Here is a 16,795-nt window from a genome sequence, read left to right as displayed (position 1 = left end):
CCACCAAAATTTAACATTCATGCAATAGAAATTAAAATAGCAACATCACCAATACGATTAGAAAGTGCAGTTAATATACCAGCACTATAAGATTTTACATTTTGATAATAAATAACTAAACAATAAGAAACTAAACCTAAACCATCTCAACCTAATAAAATTCTAATTAAATTAGGACTAATAATTAAAAAACCTATAGAAAGAATAAATATTAAAACAATAATAATAAAACGATTTATATTCTTTTCACCAGATATATAATCCTCTCCATAATAAATAACCAAAGAAGAAATATATATAACAAAAGATATAAAAATAAGAGATATTCAATCCAAAATTAAAGTTATAACAACTATAGAACCATTTAAATTGAAAAGCTCTCACTCAACAAAAACTCTATAATCAATTATTAAATAATAAATACCTAAAATAAAAATTATAGTTCTCGAAATAAACAAAGAAAAAAACTAAAAGAACAAATAGAAAATAAATTCACGGCCTAAGATGAAAAACTTCATATCATTGATTCCACAAAACAATATTTTTAATTAAAATACTTAAGCAAACTAAACAAAGAAATATTCACCCTTTAAACAGAGAATATTTAAAGGCAATCAATGTAAAAGTAAAAGATGATATTCACGAAAATAACCAAGAGAACAAGTATAAACACCAGAATAATAATTCCCATGCTGAGAATAAGAATATATATACAAAGTATAAACAGCTCTAAAAAAAAAGATAAAAAAATCAAAGCAAAGAATCTAAAAGAAGATCAAGATATAATTCTATTTAATAATCTAATTTCACCTACCAAATTTAAAGAAGGAGGAGCAGCCATATTTGATGATCTTAAAAGAAATCATCATAAAGCCATTCTTGGCATCAAATTAATTATACCCTTGTTAATTAATAATCTTTGTCTACCTAAACGTTCATAAATAATATTAGATAAACAAAATAAACCAGAAGAACATAAACCATGACCAACCATTAGAGAAAGAGAACCTACACAACCTCATCAATTCATAGTCATCAATCCACCAATAACCATTCTTATATGAGCAACAGAAGAATATGCAATTAAAGACTTTAAATCAACCTGACGAAAACAAATAAATCTTACAATAACACCCCCAGATAAACCTAAAGACAATCAAAAATAATTAAACTTTAAACCCAAATAAGAAATAACCTTTATAACACGAAAAATACCATAACCACCTAACTTTAATAAAACACCAGCAAGAATTATTCTACCTGAAATAGGGGCCTCTACATGAGCCTTAGGAAGTCATAAATGAACCAAAAACATAGGTATCTTAACTAAAAAAGCCAAAATTATAAATACATAAAACATAAAATAATAAGAACCAAAATCAACCAATAAAGGAAAATATAAAGTATTAGAAAAATCATAAACCTTAAATAAAACTAATAATAAAGGTAATCTAGCAACCAAAGTATAAAAAATTAAATAAACACCAGCCTGCAAACGCTCAGGTTGATAACCCCAACCCAAAATTAAAAGTAAAGTAGGAACTAATCTAGCCTCAAAAAAAATATAAAAAGAAAGAAGACTTAATCTAGCAAATGAACAATAAAGCATAATTATTAAAATCAAAACCATAAAAACAAAAAAATTAGAATGATATGAACTTAAATAAACTGAACCTCTAGCAGTGATTATTAAAGAACAAATCCAAAAACTAAGTAAAATTAAACTAAAAGAAAAATAATCAATACCAAAATAATATCTAATTATATTCAAATCAGCATATGAATAAACACAAATTATAAAAACAAAACCCGACAGAAACATTAAAGAATGAACCAACCATCAACAATTATTTAATAAACAAAGAGGGATCAAAAAATAGTTATAAATAAATACTTTAACATAAAGATAAACCAAAAGAATTAAAAAAATCATTACCATGAGAACGAATTATTGAAACTAAAATAGAAAGTCCTAAAGCACCCTCACAAACAGAAAAAACTAAAAAAATAACAGGAAAAAAATAATCATAATCAAACTCAATAAGAAAAACAATAACTAACATAAATAAAGAAAGAACAATATATTCTAATCTCAAAAGAACCATTAATAAATGTTTACGTTTAGAAGAAAAAACATAAACACCAGCAAAATAAATCAATAAAGAAGTAAAAATAGATAATATAAACTTTAGTTTTAATAGTTTAAAAAAAACGCCGGTCTTGTAAACCGGAAATAAGTCCAGCCCCCACTTTTAAAACTTCAGAGGTGGAAAAGCTTCCATCATCGGTCCCCAAAACCGGTATTTTAAATAAACTAACCCCTGAAATGATCAAAATAATAATTATATCATTATCAAATATAATAAATATTAATTTTATTAAATTAAGACACCCAATATCAATAATGATTTTTATTATCCTTCAAACCTTCCTAGTTGGATTAATAACAGGAACAATAATAGAAAGATATTGATTATCATATATTTTATTTTTAACTTTTCTTGGTGGTATACTAGTATTATTTATTTACATTACAAGAATTGCATCAAACGAAATATTTCAGCCTAAATCAATCACTATAATTATTACATTAATAATGTGAGTATTTATCATATTAATATTAATTATTCTAGATATATCTATATTTATAGACTTTTTCAAAAACACCGAAACTATAAATATTGATAATTCAATCAATTATCAAGAAATAACAATATCCTTAGAAGAATTATATAATAGAACAACATTCATTATTACAATAATAATAAAAATAATTTATTTATTTTTAGCACTACTAGCAGTTGTTAAAATCACCAATATTAATCAGGGACCTATTCGTAAAATAAGATAATTACTAATGAATAAACCCTTATGATTAAGACATCCTTTAATTAAAATTATTAATAACTCTTTAATTGACTTACCTGCCCCAACAAATATTTCATTTTGATGAAATTTTTGATCCCTATTAGGGTTATGTTTGGTAATTCAAATCGTAACTGGACTATTTTTAGCTATACATTATACATCAAATATTGAAATAGCATTCAGTAGTGTAGTACACATCTGCCGAGACGTAAATAATGGTTGAATTATCCGAACCTTACACGCAAATGGAGCATCTATATTTTTTATTTGTATTTACTTACATGTAGGACGGGAAATTTACTATGGATCTTATATATATATACATACCTGAATAATTGGTACAGTGATTTTATTTTTAGTTATAGCAACTGCATTTATAGGATATGTCTTACCCTGAGGCCAAATATCTTTTTGAGGTGCAACAGTAATTACTAGTTTATTATCAGCAATCCCATACTTAGGAACAGATTTAGTCCAATGAGTATGAGGAGGATTCGCTGTTGATAATGCAACATTAAATCGATTCTTCACATTCCATTTTGTATTACCATTTATTATTGCTGCTATAGCAGCAATTCATTTATTTTTTCTTCACCAAACAGGATCTAATAATCCTCTTGGACTAAATGGAGATATTGAAAAAATTCCATTCCATCCATACTTTACCTTTAAGGATTCTATTACATTTGTAATAATAACATCATTATTAATTATACTATGTTTAATTAATCCTTACCTATTAGGAGATCCAGATAACTTTGTACCTGCCAACCCATTAGTAACACCAGTTCACATTCAACCAGAATGATATTTCCTATTTGCATATGCAATTCTATGATCTATCCCTAATAAGTTAGGAGGTGTTATTGCATTATTTTTATCAATTAGAATCTTAATAATTTTACCATTTTATAATAAAACACCATTCTGAGGCATTCAATTTTACCCTATTAATCAAATTTTATTCTGAATTATAGTAGTTGTTGTATGCTTACTAACGTGGATTGGTAAACGACCTGTTGAAGAACCTTATATTATAACAGGTCAAATCTTAACAGTTATTTACTTCACATATTTCTTAATTAATGTCCATGTCGCAAACGCATGAGATAAATTAATTAAGGAATAAAGTTAATTAGCTTAGGAAAAGCATATGTTTTGAAAACATAAAATTAGAAGTTTAACTCTTCTATTAACTTTTCTCAAAAAATTTCACTAAACAAATGAGATAAATAAAATCTTTAAACCAACAAAGAAAATAAAAAAATTCAAAGATAAAGGTAAAAAACTTTTTCAAGCTAAGTACATTAATTTATCATAACGGAACCGTGGTAATGTTCCACAAACCCAAATAAAACCAAAAGATATAATAGCAAGCTTAATAAAAAATATAAAAGAATAAAAATCACCGCCCAAAAAAATTAAAGCCAATAACATTCTTATGAAAACAATTCTAGTATATTCAGCTAAAAAAATTAAAGTAAAACCACCCGCACCATACTCAATATTAAATCCTGAAACTAACTCAGATTCCCCTTCAGCAAAATCAAAAGGAGTACGATTAGTTTCAGCTAAGCAAGAAGCAAAACAAGCTAAAGCTAAAGGAAAAGAAATAATAATAAATCAACAATAAAGCTGATAGTTTATAAAATCAAACATATTAAAACTACCAATTAAAATAATTAAAGACAATAAAATTAAAGCTAAACTAACTTCATAAGAAATTGTTTGAGCAACAGAACGAAGAGAACCTAATAATGAATAATTTGAATTAGAAGATCAACCAGCAATTATAACAGTATAAACACCTAATCTAGTACAACATAAAAAAAATAAAAATCCATAAGAAAAAGAACACATATAAGTTAAATAAGGAAAAATTACTCAAACGGCTAAAGAAATCATTAAATTAAAAACAGGGGAAAAATAATAAAGTAGGTAATTAGATATAATAGGAATTGGCTGCTCCTTACAAATTAACTTAATAGCATCTCTAAATGGCTGAGGAATTCCAACAAAACCTACCTTATTTGGACCCTTTCGAATCTGAATATAACCTAAAACCTTACGCTCTAATAAAGTTAAAAAGGCAACACTAATTAAAACACAAATAACCAATAAAAGAAAATTCAAAATAAATATAAATAAATCATAAAGTATCAATACTATTTGTAGAAAAAATCTACATAAATGAATTCTAAATTCAACACGTTAATCTGTCAAAATAGTAAATAAATTAATATTAATCAATATAACAAAAAATATTTTAACCATATGGTCCTTTCGTACTAATATGGATTAACAATCTTAGGATAGAAACCGACCTGGCTCACGCCGGTCTGAACTCAGATCATGTAATAATTTAAAGGTCGAACAGACCTAATCATTGGGCTCCTGCACCCAAAATTTTTCTTAATCCAACATCGAGGTCGCAATCTGCTTTGTCGATATGAGCTCTCAAAAACAATTACGCTGTTATCCCTAAGGTAACTTAATCTTATGATCATAAATTATGGATCAAAATAACAAACATAAATAAATGATATAATAATGAAGAGTTTATCTATTCTTCATGTCACCCCAACAAAACATCATCATTAAATATAGAAAGACAAACAAAAAACTATATAAAAGTAAAATGTCAAGCTCTATAGGGTCTTCTCGTCCTAAAGAAGAATTTAAGCCTTTTGACTCAAAAGTTAAATTCAAAAATTTATTAAGGGACAGTTGATTTCTCGTCAAGCCATTCATTCCAGCCACTAATTAAGAGACTAATGATTATGCTACCTTTGCACGGTCAAAATACCGCGGCTCTTTAAAAATACGCTCAGTGAGCAGGCCAGACCTCAAAATATAAACAAGAGGACATGTTTTTGATAAACAGGCTGAAATCAATTTTGCCTAGTTCCTTATAATAAGTTCACAAGGTAAAAATTTCATACTTATAAAATCAAAATAAAAAATAATGAACTAAAATGTAATCTTAAAGATAGCTGGTTTAAAGCTTACTATTATATTTCTATAAAATAAATTATAGGTTATTAACTTCAAAGCTTATCCCTTAAAGAATAAATAAGTTAATATTTTTACTTAAAAAATTAAATGAAAACAAATAACTTTAAAAAATTAAATTTTTTCTTAAGAAACTAGATATCTTGGGAAACGATTAACATCTCATTTCTATAAATAATTTAATAATAATTATGATACATTAACTATAAATTATTTATAAATCAACCCAAATCGAGACAAGTAAAATAAATACTAAAATTTTGATAAACCCTGATACAAAAGGTACAATAAATAAAATCTACTTAAAAAAATTTAAAATAATATTTCATAAAACACTTACATTACCAATAAACTATAATTTAAAAAATCAATTCTATAAAATATACTAAGACAAAAATACAATAAAATTATTTATATTAAATAATTAAATAAACAAAAAATAAATATAATAAAATAAATAATCAAGATATCCTGATTTGCACAGAAAAATTTTCAGTGTAAATGAAACACTTAACTAATAAGTTATATCTTGAAACTCTTCCTAGATACACTTTCCAGTACATCTACTATGTTACGACTTATCTCATCTAAATTGAAGCTACTTTAAAATAAAATAGAATAATCAATAATGAGAGCGACGGGCGACGTGTACACATCTCAGAGCCAATATCAGTTAAATTAAATAAATTAAATTACTATCAAATCCACCTTCATTAACAGTATTTCACTATCAAATCCGTTATAACCAAAAATCTATTGTAACCCACCTCCTCTTAACTATAAGCTGCACCTTGACCTGAAATATTTTATAATTATAAATCTTGAGAATTATAACTCTAAAAAGATTCTCTGATAACGGAGATATACAAACAAATAAATTAAGTAGAGTAAATCGTGTATTATCAATCATGGGGTAGGTTCCTCTGAATGGAATGAGATACCGCCAAATTCTTTGGGTTTAAAGACCTTAACTAATAGTACCCTGGTAAATATAATTAACATTTAAAATAATAGGGTATCTAATCCTAGTATATTATTTAAATTTCACAGATTCATAAAAAGGGCCACAAATAAATTTTAACATTTCACCTTACAAATTTATATTTCAACCCTAATAATATAAACAACTGTTTTAACCAATAATATTCACTTGTATCAATCGTATAACCGCGGCTGCTGGCACGAATTATGCCGATACTAAATCAATTGCTAAATCCAAAATCACTTGATAATTAAATCAAATTACTGCAAAAAGAACATTTAGTCTAACAAAACTTACATATAATACAAAGAAAAAGTGAATAAACAAGCAAGAATAAAACTTTTAAAAATAAAAAATAAGAAAATTTTAAATCTATTAATTCAGGAAAAAATAAAAGATTCAAATATTTAAAGAAAAAAAAAGAAAAAAACCACAAACATTAACAAAAAAAAAAGAAACGCCCCTATGTATGACCACAACAACTTCTCTATTATATACAATTAAAGATTAATATGGAACATGTATAGCAATAAATGTATTATATTCTTTCTTATTTAATCTTTCTTTTCACTAATAAATAAAGAAAGATTAAATAATGTAATAAATATATTTTATACAATTATGTAATTTAATATAATATGTTATTAATATGAATTCTTTTTTTTATATTAAGTTAACTTTCATATATATTAGTTAAATAATCTAATTATAGATAATTTACATAATTATATTATTATAATTAATATAATTATTTATATTAATTATAATATTTTATATTTAAATTAAAAATTTTATTTATTATATCCAATTATAATAATATTAAATATTAAATTACATATTATTATATATATTATATTATAATAACCTATTTTAAGCTAAAAACATTAGTAGCTATAATCCTAGGTAAATAATTGCATTAAAATAATCAATTGATAATGGTAAGATGAACTTATAATACTTTAATTTCAATTAAATGTAATATATTAATATAAATTATTTATTATATATATATATAAAAAAAATAAAATGAGCAGGATAAATTAATCCTAATTAAACAAAATAATACATAAAAGAATTTAAAAAAAAAACTTTCGATTTTTATATTAAATAAATGAAGTGCCTGATTAAAGGGTTACCTTGATAGGGTAAATAAAGTAAATAAAATTACCTTCATTAAAATTACATAAGATAGAATTAAACTACCTCCTTTAGTATCAAAAACTAACGTGCATCATACACCTTAATGTAAAAAGGTAAGCTAAACAAGCTAATGGGTTCATACCCCATTTATAGAGGTATCAATCCTCTCCTTTTTAATGACCAACAACTCTACAAAACTTCTCTTCCTATCAACATTAATGATAGGAACGATCCTGTCCATTTAATCAAATTCCTGATTTGGGGTTTGAATAGGACTTGAGATCAACTTACTTTCATTTATTCCGCTCCTAACAAGAAATAAAAATATAATAATAAATGAATCATCAATTAAATATTTTATTGTCCAAGCAATAGCATCGACAATATTATTATTTTCAATTTTGCTGATTCAAATAAAATATCCCATGGGATGGGAAACAGAATTTATCCCATCAATAATAATTAGATCTAGACTATTATTAAAGATTGGAGCTGCACCTTTCCATTTCTGATTTCCAGAAGTTATAGGAGCATCAAGATGAAATAATTGTTTAACATTAATAACATGACAAAAAATCGCCCCAATAATGGTCTTATCTTATTGTATTCAATTAAGAACTTTTATTTGAACAATTATTATCTTAAGAATTATTATTGGGGCAATAGGAGGTTTAAATCAAACATCCTTACGACAACTTTTAGCATATTCATCAATCAGACATCTAGGTTGAATAATTAGATCATTAACAGTCAGAGAAAACATCTGAGAACTATACTTCATTATTTACTCACTATTAAGATTAATTATAGTTTTATTATTTAAGCAAATAAATTTATTTTTCATAAATCAAATTTATTCAGCCAGAAATATAAAAACCGAAATTAAATTCATAATATTCTTATCTTTATTATCTTTAGGTGGACTACCACCATTCCTTGGATTCTTACCAAAATGAATTGTAATACAATCATTAATAGAAAACAATATAACAACTATTATAACTATTATAGTTGTATTAACTACAATTACACTCTACTACTATATACGTATTAGATTCTCAGCTCTAATTATATCATACACAGAAAATTCGTGATCTATAAAGATAAAGTCCCAAAAATCAAGAATCATTCTTCCTATAACAGTAATAATTTCAACAATAGGATTGATTTCAACATCAACCTTAATTTCATTATACTAAGGACTTAAGTTAATCAAACTAATAACCTTCAAAGTTATAATTAAAAGAATAATTTTACACCTCTAGAATTGCAGTCTAGAATCATAATTGAATATAAGACCTAAATATGATAAGAGAGAAAACATCTCATAAGTAGATTTACAGTCTACCACCTAAAATTCAGCCATCTTACCGCAAAAATGATTATTCTCAACAAACCATAATGACATTGGTACTTTATACTTCATATTTGGAGCATGAGCAGGAATAGTAGGAACATCAATAAGAATACTTATTCGTGCTGAACTTGGCCAACCCGGATCTCTAATTGGGGATGACCAGATTTATAATGTTATTATTACAGCTCACGCATTCGTAATAATTTTCTTTATAGTAATACCTATTATAATTGGTGGATTTGGTAATTGACTTGTTCCACTAATAATTGGTGCACCAGATATAGCATTTCCACGAATAAATAATATAAGTTTTTGATTACTACCACCTTCACTAACCCTTCTTCTTACATCTTCTATAGTAGATAATGGTGCTGGTACAGGATGAACAGTTTACCCTCCTCTAGCAGGAGCTATTGCACACGGGGGTGCATCTGTAGATCTAGCTATTTTTTCACTGCACTTAGCAGGTGTATCATCTATTCTTGGTGCAGTGAATTTCATTACAACAGCAATTAATATACGATCAGAAAGTATAACTTTAGATCAAACACCTTTATTTGTATGATCTGTAGCTATTACAGCATTACTTCTCCTTCTTTCACTTCCAGTTTTAGCAGGAGCTATTACTATATTATTAACAGATCGAAATTTAAATACATCATTCTTTGACCCTGCAGGAGGGGGTGACCCAATTCTATATCAACATCTATTTTGATTCTTTGGACACCCAGAAGTTTATATTTTAATTCTACCGGGGTTCGGAATTATTTCACATATTGTATGTCAAGAAAGAGGAAAAATTGAATCATTTGGAACATTAGGTATAATTTATGCTATACTATCAATTGGACTAATAGGATTTATTGTATGAGCACATCATATATTTACAGTAGGAATGGATGTTGACACACGAGCATATTTTACATCAGCAACAATAATTATTGCTGTACCTACAGGAATTAAGGTATTTAGATGATTAGCTACATTATATGGAACTAAATTCAAGTTCAATCCACCATTATTATGAGCTCTAGGATTTATTTTCCTATTTACAATTGGTGGATTAACAGGATTAGTATTAGCAAATTCATCACTTGATATTGTATTACATGATACATATTATGTAGTAGCCCACTTTCATTATGTATTATCTATAGGAGCAGTATTTGCAATTATAGGAGGTGTCATTCAATGATATCCACTATTTATAGGATTAACTATAAATAATACATGATTAAAAATCCAATTTACAATTATATTCATTGGAGTAAATTTAACATTCTTTCTTCAACACTTCCTAGGATTAGCAGGAATACCTCGACGATACTCTGACTACCCAGACGCATATACATCATGAAACGTAGTATCAAGAATTGGGTCTACAATTTCTATTGTAGGAATCATTATATTCATTGTAATTATATGAGAAAGAATGATTACAAACCGAGCAATTATATTTAGAGCTAACATAAGAAGATCAACAGAATGACTACAAAATAACCCTCCTGCAGAACATAGTTACTCAGAATTACCATTAATCTCTAGATTCTAATATGGCAGATTAGTGCAGTAGATTTAAGCTCTACAAATAAAGGTTTGACCTTTTATTAGAAAATATTTATTAATGGCAACATGATCAAATTTATCTCTTCAAGATGGAGCTTCACCATGAATGGAGCAATTATCATTCTTTCATGATCATACTATGGTCGTATTATTATTAATTACAGTAATTGTAGGTTATGCCCTAAGTTATATATTATTTATTGCCTATACTAACCGTAATATACTTCATGGACATTTAATTGCAACAATCTGAACAGCTTTACCAGCAATTACATTAATTTTTATTGCCCTTCCATCATTACGACTATTATATTTACTTGATGATTCAGTAGATGCAATAATTACAATTAAAACCATTGGACGACAATGATATTGAAGATATGAATATTCAGACTTCATAGACGTAGAATTTGACACTTATATAACACCAGAACAAGACCTAGAAAATGATGGATTCCGACTACTAGATGTAGATAACCGAACAATCCTACCAATAAATACAGAAGTACGAGTATTAACAAGAGCATCAGATGTTCTACACTCATGAGCAGTTCCTGCATTAGGGGTTAAAATTGATGCAACGCCAGGTCGGTTAAATCAAGGAACATTCACAATAAATCGACCTGGATTATTCTTTGGACAATGCTCAGAAATCTGTGGAGCAAACCACAGATTTATACCAATTGTAATTGAAAGAACTTCAGTAAATTTATTTATTAAGTGATTATCTAAGATAATTTAAGGAGTTAGTTAAAATAAATAACATTAGAGTGTCAATCTAAAGTAACTAAAAAAATTAGTACACCTTGAAATTCATCAGATGACTGAAAGTAAGTAATGGTCTCTTAAACCAAATAATAGTAAATTAACGACTACTTCTGATGGGGAAATTATATCCAAATCCCTCAAATATCCCCTCTTATATGATTCTCACTATTCATTATATTTTCAGCTACATTAATCTTGTTTAATCAAATAAACTTCTTCTCATTTAAACCTAACCTTATTAAAAGAGCAGAAAAAGGAACAATTGAAATAAAAAACTTAAATTGAAAATGATAACAAATCTATTCTCAACATTTGACCCATCAACTAACATCTTTAATTTATCATTAAATTGAACTAGAACATTTCTAGGACTATTATTAATCCCATCACTATTTTGACTTACACCATCACGAATTAACATTATCTGAAATAAACTAAATTTAACCTTACATAATGAATTTAAAACACTTCTTGGACCAAAATCATTTAATGGAACAACATTCATTTTCATCTCAATTTTTATTATAATATTATTTAACAATTTCATAGGATTATTCCCTTATATTTTTACTAGAACAAGACATTTAGCATTAACATTTGCAATTGCCCTACCTATATGGCTAAGATTTATATTATTTGGATGAATTAACCATACTAATCATATATTTACACACCTTGTACCACAAGGTACACCGCCTGCATTAATATCATTTATAGTACTAATTGAAACAATTAGTAATGTTATTCGACCAGGTACATTAGCAGTACGGTTGGCAGCAAATATAATTGCAGGACACTTATTATTAACCTTATTAGGAAACACAGGACCATCTATAGCAATAAACTTAATCTCATTACTAATTATTGGACAAATACTTCTATTAATTCTAGAATCAGCAGTAGCAATAATTCAAGCCTATGTTTTCTCAATTCTAAGAACTCTATATTCTAGAGAAGTATATTAAACCTATGTTAACAACTCACTCAAACCACCCATTCCACTTAGTAGACTATAGACCTTGACCATTAACAGGAGCAATTGGAGCAATAGTCCTAGTATCAGGACTAGCAAAATGATTCCACCTATTTAATATTAACTTATTCATAATTGGATTTGGAATTACCCTACTAACTATAATTCAATAATGACGAGATGTAGTACGAGAAGGAACATATCAAGGATTACATACAGGATTTGTATCAATTGGATTACGATGAGGAATAATTTTATTTATTGCATCAGAGGTATTATTTTTCGTTTCTTTTTTTTTGAGCATTCTTTAGAAGAAGATTAGCACCAACAATTGAACTAGGAATACTATGACCTCCAATAGGAATTCAACCCTTTAACCCTATACAAATTCCATTACTTAATACAGCTATTCTTTTAGCATCAGGAGTAACAGTAACATGAGCACATCATAGTTTAATGGAATCTAATCATACTCAAGCACTACAAGGATTATTCTTCACAGTGTTATTAGGACTATACTTTACAATACTTCAAGCATATGAATATTGAGAAGCACCTTTTACCATTGCAGATGCAGTTTATGGATCAACATTCTTTGTTGCAACAGGATTCCATGGTTTACACGTAATTATTGGAACAATCTTTTTATCAACATGTCTACTTCGACACTCAATAAATCAATTTTCACCAAGACATCACTTTGGATTTGAAGCAGCAGCATGATACTGACACTTCGTAGACGTAGTATGATTATTCTTATATATCTCTATTTATTGATGAGGTAGATAATTGTTTTTCTAGTATAAATAGTACATTTGACTTCCAATCAGAAAGCTTGATATAAATCAAGAAAAACAATTCTAATTCTATCAACAAGAGTTTTCATTAGATTTATTATTCCAATAATTGTTATAATCCTGGCAACAACACTATCAAAAAAATTAATTAATGATCGAGAAAAAAGATCACCATTTGAATGTGGGTTTGATCCAAAAAGATCAGCACGAATACCATTCTCAATACGATTCTTCCTAATCGCAGTAATCTTTTTAATTTTTGATGTAGAAATTGCACTAATTCTACCAATTGTAATTATTTTTAAAACTTCAGACATTATAATCTGAACAGTATCAACAATATTTTTTATTCTAGTTCTATTAGGAGGACTATACCATGAATGAAACCAAGGAGCATTACAATGAGCAGAATAAAGGGTTGTAGTTAAATATAACATTTGGGTTGTATTCAAAAAGTATTGATATTATCAATCAACCTTAAATAGAATAAGAAGCGAAATATTGCAGTCAGTTTCGACCTGGAAGATTGGTATGTACTACCCTTATTCTTATTAATTGAAGCCAAAAAGAGGCGTATTACTGTTAATAATATAATTGAACTATAATAGTTCCAATTAAGGAAATGTAAAGCCAATATGAAAGCTGCTAACTTTTTATATTAGCGGTTAAACTCCGTTAACATTTCTAAAATTTATATAGTTTAAATAAAACATTACATTTTCACTGTAAAAATAATATATCTATATTTATAAATACTTAAAAGTAAAAATACTTCCTTAACATCTTCAGTGTCACGCTCTAATTATAAGCTATTTAAGTAAACGAAAAACAATATTACCAAAATAAATATTCAAAAAATAAAAGTTAAAAGATAAATCTTGAAATTAGAATCATATCAACCTTGAATATAACCAATTAAATAAATAAATAATCTATATAAACCTTGACCACCAAGTAATTCACCACAACCATAATCAAATGACTTAGATGAATTATAACCTATTTTTAATGGAATATATCTAATAATCTTAGTTGAAAGAAAAGGTACAAAATCATATAGAACCAGCAAATCTAACAAAAGAAAGTATACTTAAAGAAAATAAATTATGAGAAAAATCAAAATTAGAAATAAGATAACCTAAATAAGCACCTAAAATAACAACTGTAATAGTTAAAAACTTTAAATAATAAGGTAAAGCAATCACATGAGGAATAGGAAAAATTAATCAAGATAAAAGACTACCACCAAAAACAGCAACAAACAATAGACCAATTATTCCAAATGAAATATAATAACCCTTATCATCAAAAGAAAATCTAGAATAAAAATTATTATCACCAGATATTGAATAATAAAACAAACGAAAAGAATAAGAAGCAGTTAAACCAGTAGAAAAAAAATAAAGAAAAAAAATTAAACAATTAATTCATCTTAAACAAACCATCTCAAGAATTAAATCCTTTGAATAAAATCCCGCTAAAAAAGGTATTCCACACAAAGATAAACTAGAAACATTAAGACAAACTGAAGTTAAAGGTATGAAATTAACAATTGATCCTTTAAAACGAATATCCTGAGAATCCTTCAAATTATGAATTATTGAACCTGCAAATATAAATAATAATGCCTTAAATAAAGCATGAGCCAATAAATGAAAAAATGCAAGCTTTGGATAACCTATAGCCAAAATTCTTATTATTAAACCAAGTTGTCTTAAAGTAGAAAGAGCAATAATCTTCTTTAAATCAAACTCAAAATTAGCGCCCAATCCAGCCATAAATATAGTTATACAACCAATTAAAAGTAAAAATCAACCACAATTATAAGTATCCAATATTGGTCTAAAACGAATTAATAAATAAACACCAGCAGTAACAAGAGTAGAAGAATGAACTAAAGCAGAAACAGGAGTAGGAGCTGCTATAGCAGCAGGAAGTCATGAAGAGAAAGGAATCTGAGCTCTCTTAGTTATAGCTGCTAAAACAATTAATATAGTAATGAGCTTTATTTCAAAAGAATTAGAAATAAAATCATAATAATAAATATAATTTCAGCCACCAAAATTTAACATTCATGCAATAGAAATTAAAATAGCAACATCACCAATACGATTAGAAAGTGCAGTTAATATACCAGCACTATAAGATTTTACATTTTGATAATAAATAACTAAACAATAAGAAACTAAACCTAAACCATCTCAACCTAATAAAATTCTAATTAAGTTAGCAATAGAAATGCAATAGAAATTAAAATAGCAACATCACCAATACGATTAGAAAGTGCAGTTAATATACCAGCACTATAAGATTTTACATTTTGAAAATAAATAACTAAACAATAAGAAACTAAACCTAAACCATCTCAACCTAATAAAATTCTAATTAAATTAGGACTAATAATTAAAAAACCTGTAGAAAGAATAAATATTAAAACAATAATAATAAAACGATTTATATTCTTTTCACCAGATATATAATCCTCTCTATAATAAATAACCAAAGAAAAATATATATAACAAAAGATATAAAAATAAGAGATATTCAATCCAAAATTAAAGTTATAACAACTATAGAACCATTTAAATTGAAAAGCTCTCACTCAACAAAAACTCTATAATCAATTATTAAATAATAAATACCTAAAATAAAAATTATAGTTCTCGAAATAAACAAAGAAAAAAACTCAAATAACAAATAGAAAATAAATTCACGGCCTAAGATGAAAAACTTCATATCATTGATTCCACAAAACAATATTTTTAATTAAAATACTTAAGCAAACTAAACAAAGAAATATTCACCCTTTAAACAGAGAATATTTAAAGGCAATCAATGTAAAAGTAAAAGATGATATTCACGAAAATAACCAAGAGAACAAGTATAAACACCAGAATAATAATTCCCATGCTGAGAATAAGAATATATATACAAAGTATAAACAGCTCTAAAAAAAGATAAAAAAATCAAAGCAAAGAATCTAAAAGAAGATCAAGATATAATTCTATTTAATAATCTAATTTCACCTACCAAATTTAAAGAAGGAGGAGCAGCCATATTTGATGATCTTAAAAGAAATCATCATAAAGCCATTCTTGGCATCAAATTAATTATACCCTTGTTAATTAATAATCTTCGTCTACCTAAACGTTCATAAATAATATTAGATAAACAAAATAAACCAGAAGAACATAAACCATGACCAACCATTAGAGAAAGAGAACCTACACAACCTCATCAATTCATAGTCATCAATCCACCAATAACCATTCTTATATGAGCAACAGAAGAATATGCAATTAAAGACTTTAAATCAACCTGACGAAAACAAA

The 16,795-nt window shown here is 26.6% G+C and overlaps 1 protein-coding gene and 2 long non-coding RNA genes across 3 annotated transcripts in view; 1 reads left to right on the top strand and 2 right to left on the bottom strand.

Moving 5' to 3' along the window:
• Nucleotides 1-5,320, bottom strand: part of LOC126301292 (uncharacterized) — a 52,531-nt gene extending 47,211 nt beyond the window's left edge. The window contains exon 1 of the long non-coding RNA XR_007553017.1: nucleotides 5,248-5,320. This is a non-coding gene — a long non-coding RNA (uncharacterized LOC126301292). The remainder of the gene's footprint in view (nucleotides 1-5,247) is intronic.
• The window catches only part of LOC126301294 (uncharacterized), a 112,259-nt gene extending 106,667 nt beyond the window's left edge, over nucleotides 1-5,592 (top strand). Inside the window, exon 2 of the long non-coding RNA XR_007553019.1 lies at nucleotides 5,237-5,592. This is a non-coding gene — a long non-coding RNA (uncharacterized LOC126301294). The remainder of the gene's footprint in view (nucleotides 1-5,236) is intronic.
• An 8,980-nt stretch (nucleotides 5,593-14,572) lies between these two features.
• On the bottom strand, nucleotides 14,573-15,876 carry LOC126301282 (NADH-ubiquinone oxidoreductase chain 5-like). The gene is made up of 2 exons (XM_049991697.1): nucleotides 15,834-15,876; nucleotides 14,573-15,669 (listed from the first exon to the last, which is right to left on the bottom strand). The coding sequence occupies exon 2, from the start codon at nucleotides 15,239-15,241 to the stop codon at nucleotides 14,891-14,893; it is 351 nt and encodes a 116-aa protein (XP_049847654.1). The 5' UTR covers nucleotides 15,242-15,669; nucleotides 15,834-15,876; the 3' UTR covers nucleotides 14,573-14,890.
• Nucleotides 15,877-16,795: the final 919 nt, after the last annotated feature.

The sequence above is a fragment of the Schistocerca gregaria genome, unplaced genomic scaffold, assembly GCF_023897955.1.
Source record: "Schistocerca gregaria isolate iqSchGreg1 unplaced genomic scaffold, iqSchGreg1.2 ptg000066l, whole genome shotgun sequence".
Lineage (NCBI taxonomy): Eukaryota > Metazoa > Arthropoda > Insecta > Orthoptera > Acrididae > Schistocerca > Schistocerca gregaria.
Note: the sequence above shows the minus strand (reverse complement) of the source record. Positions and strands in the feature narration are given on the sequence as shown.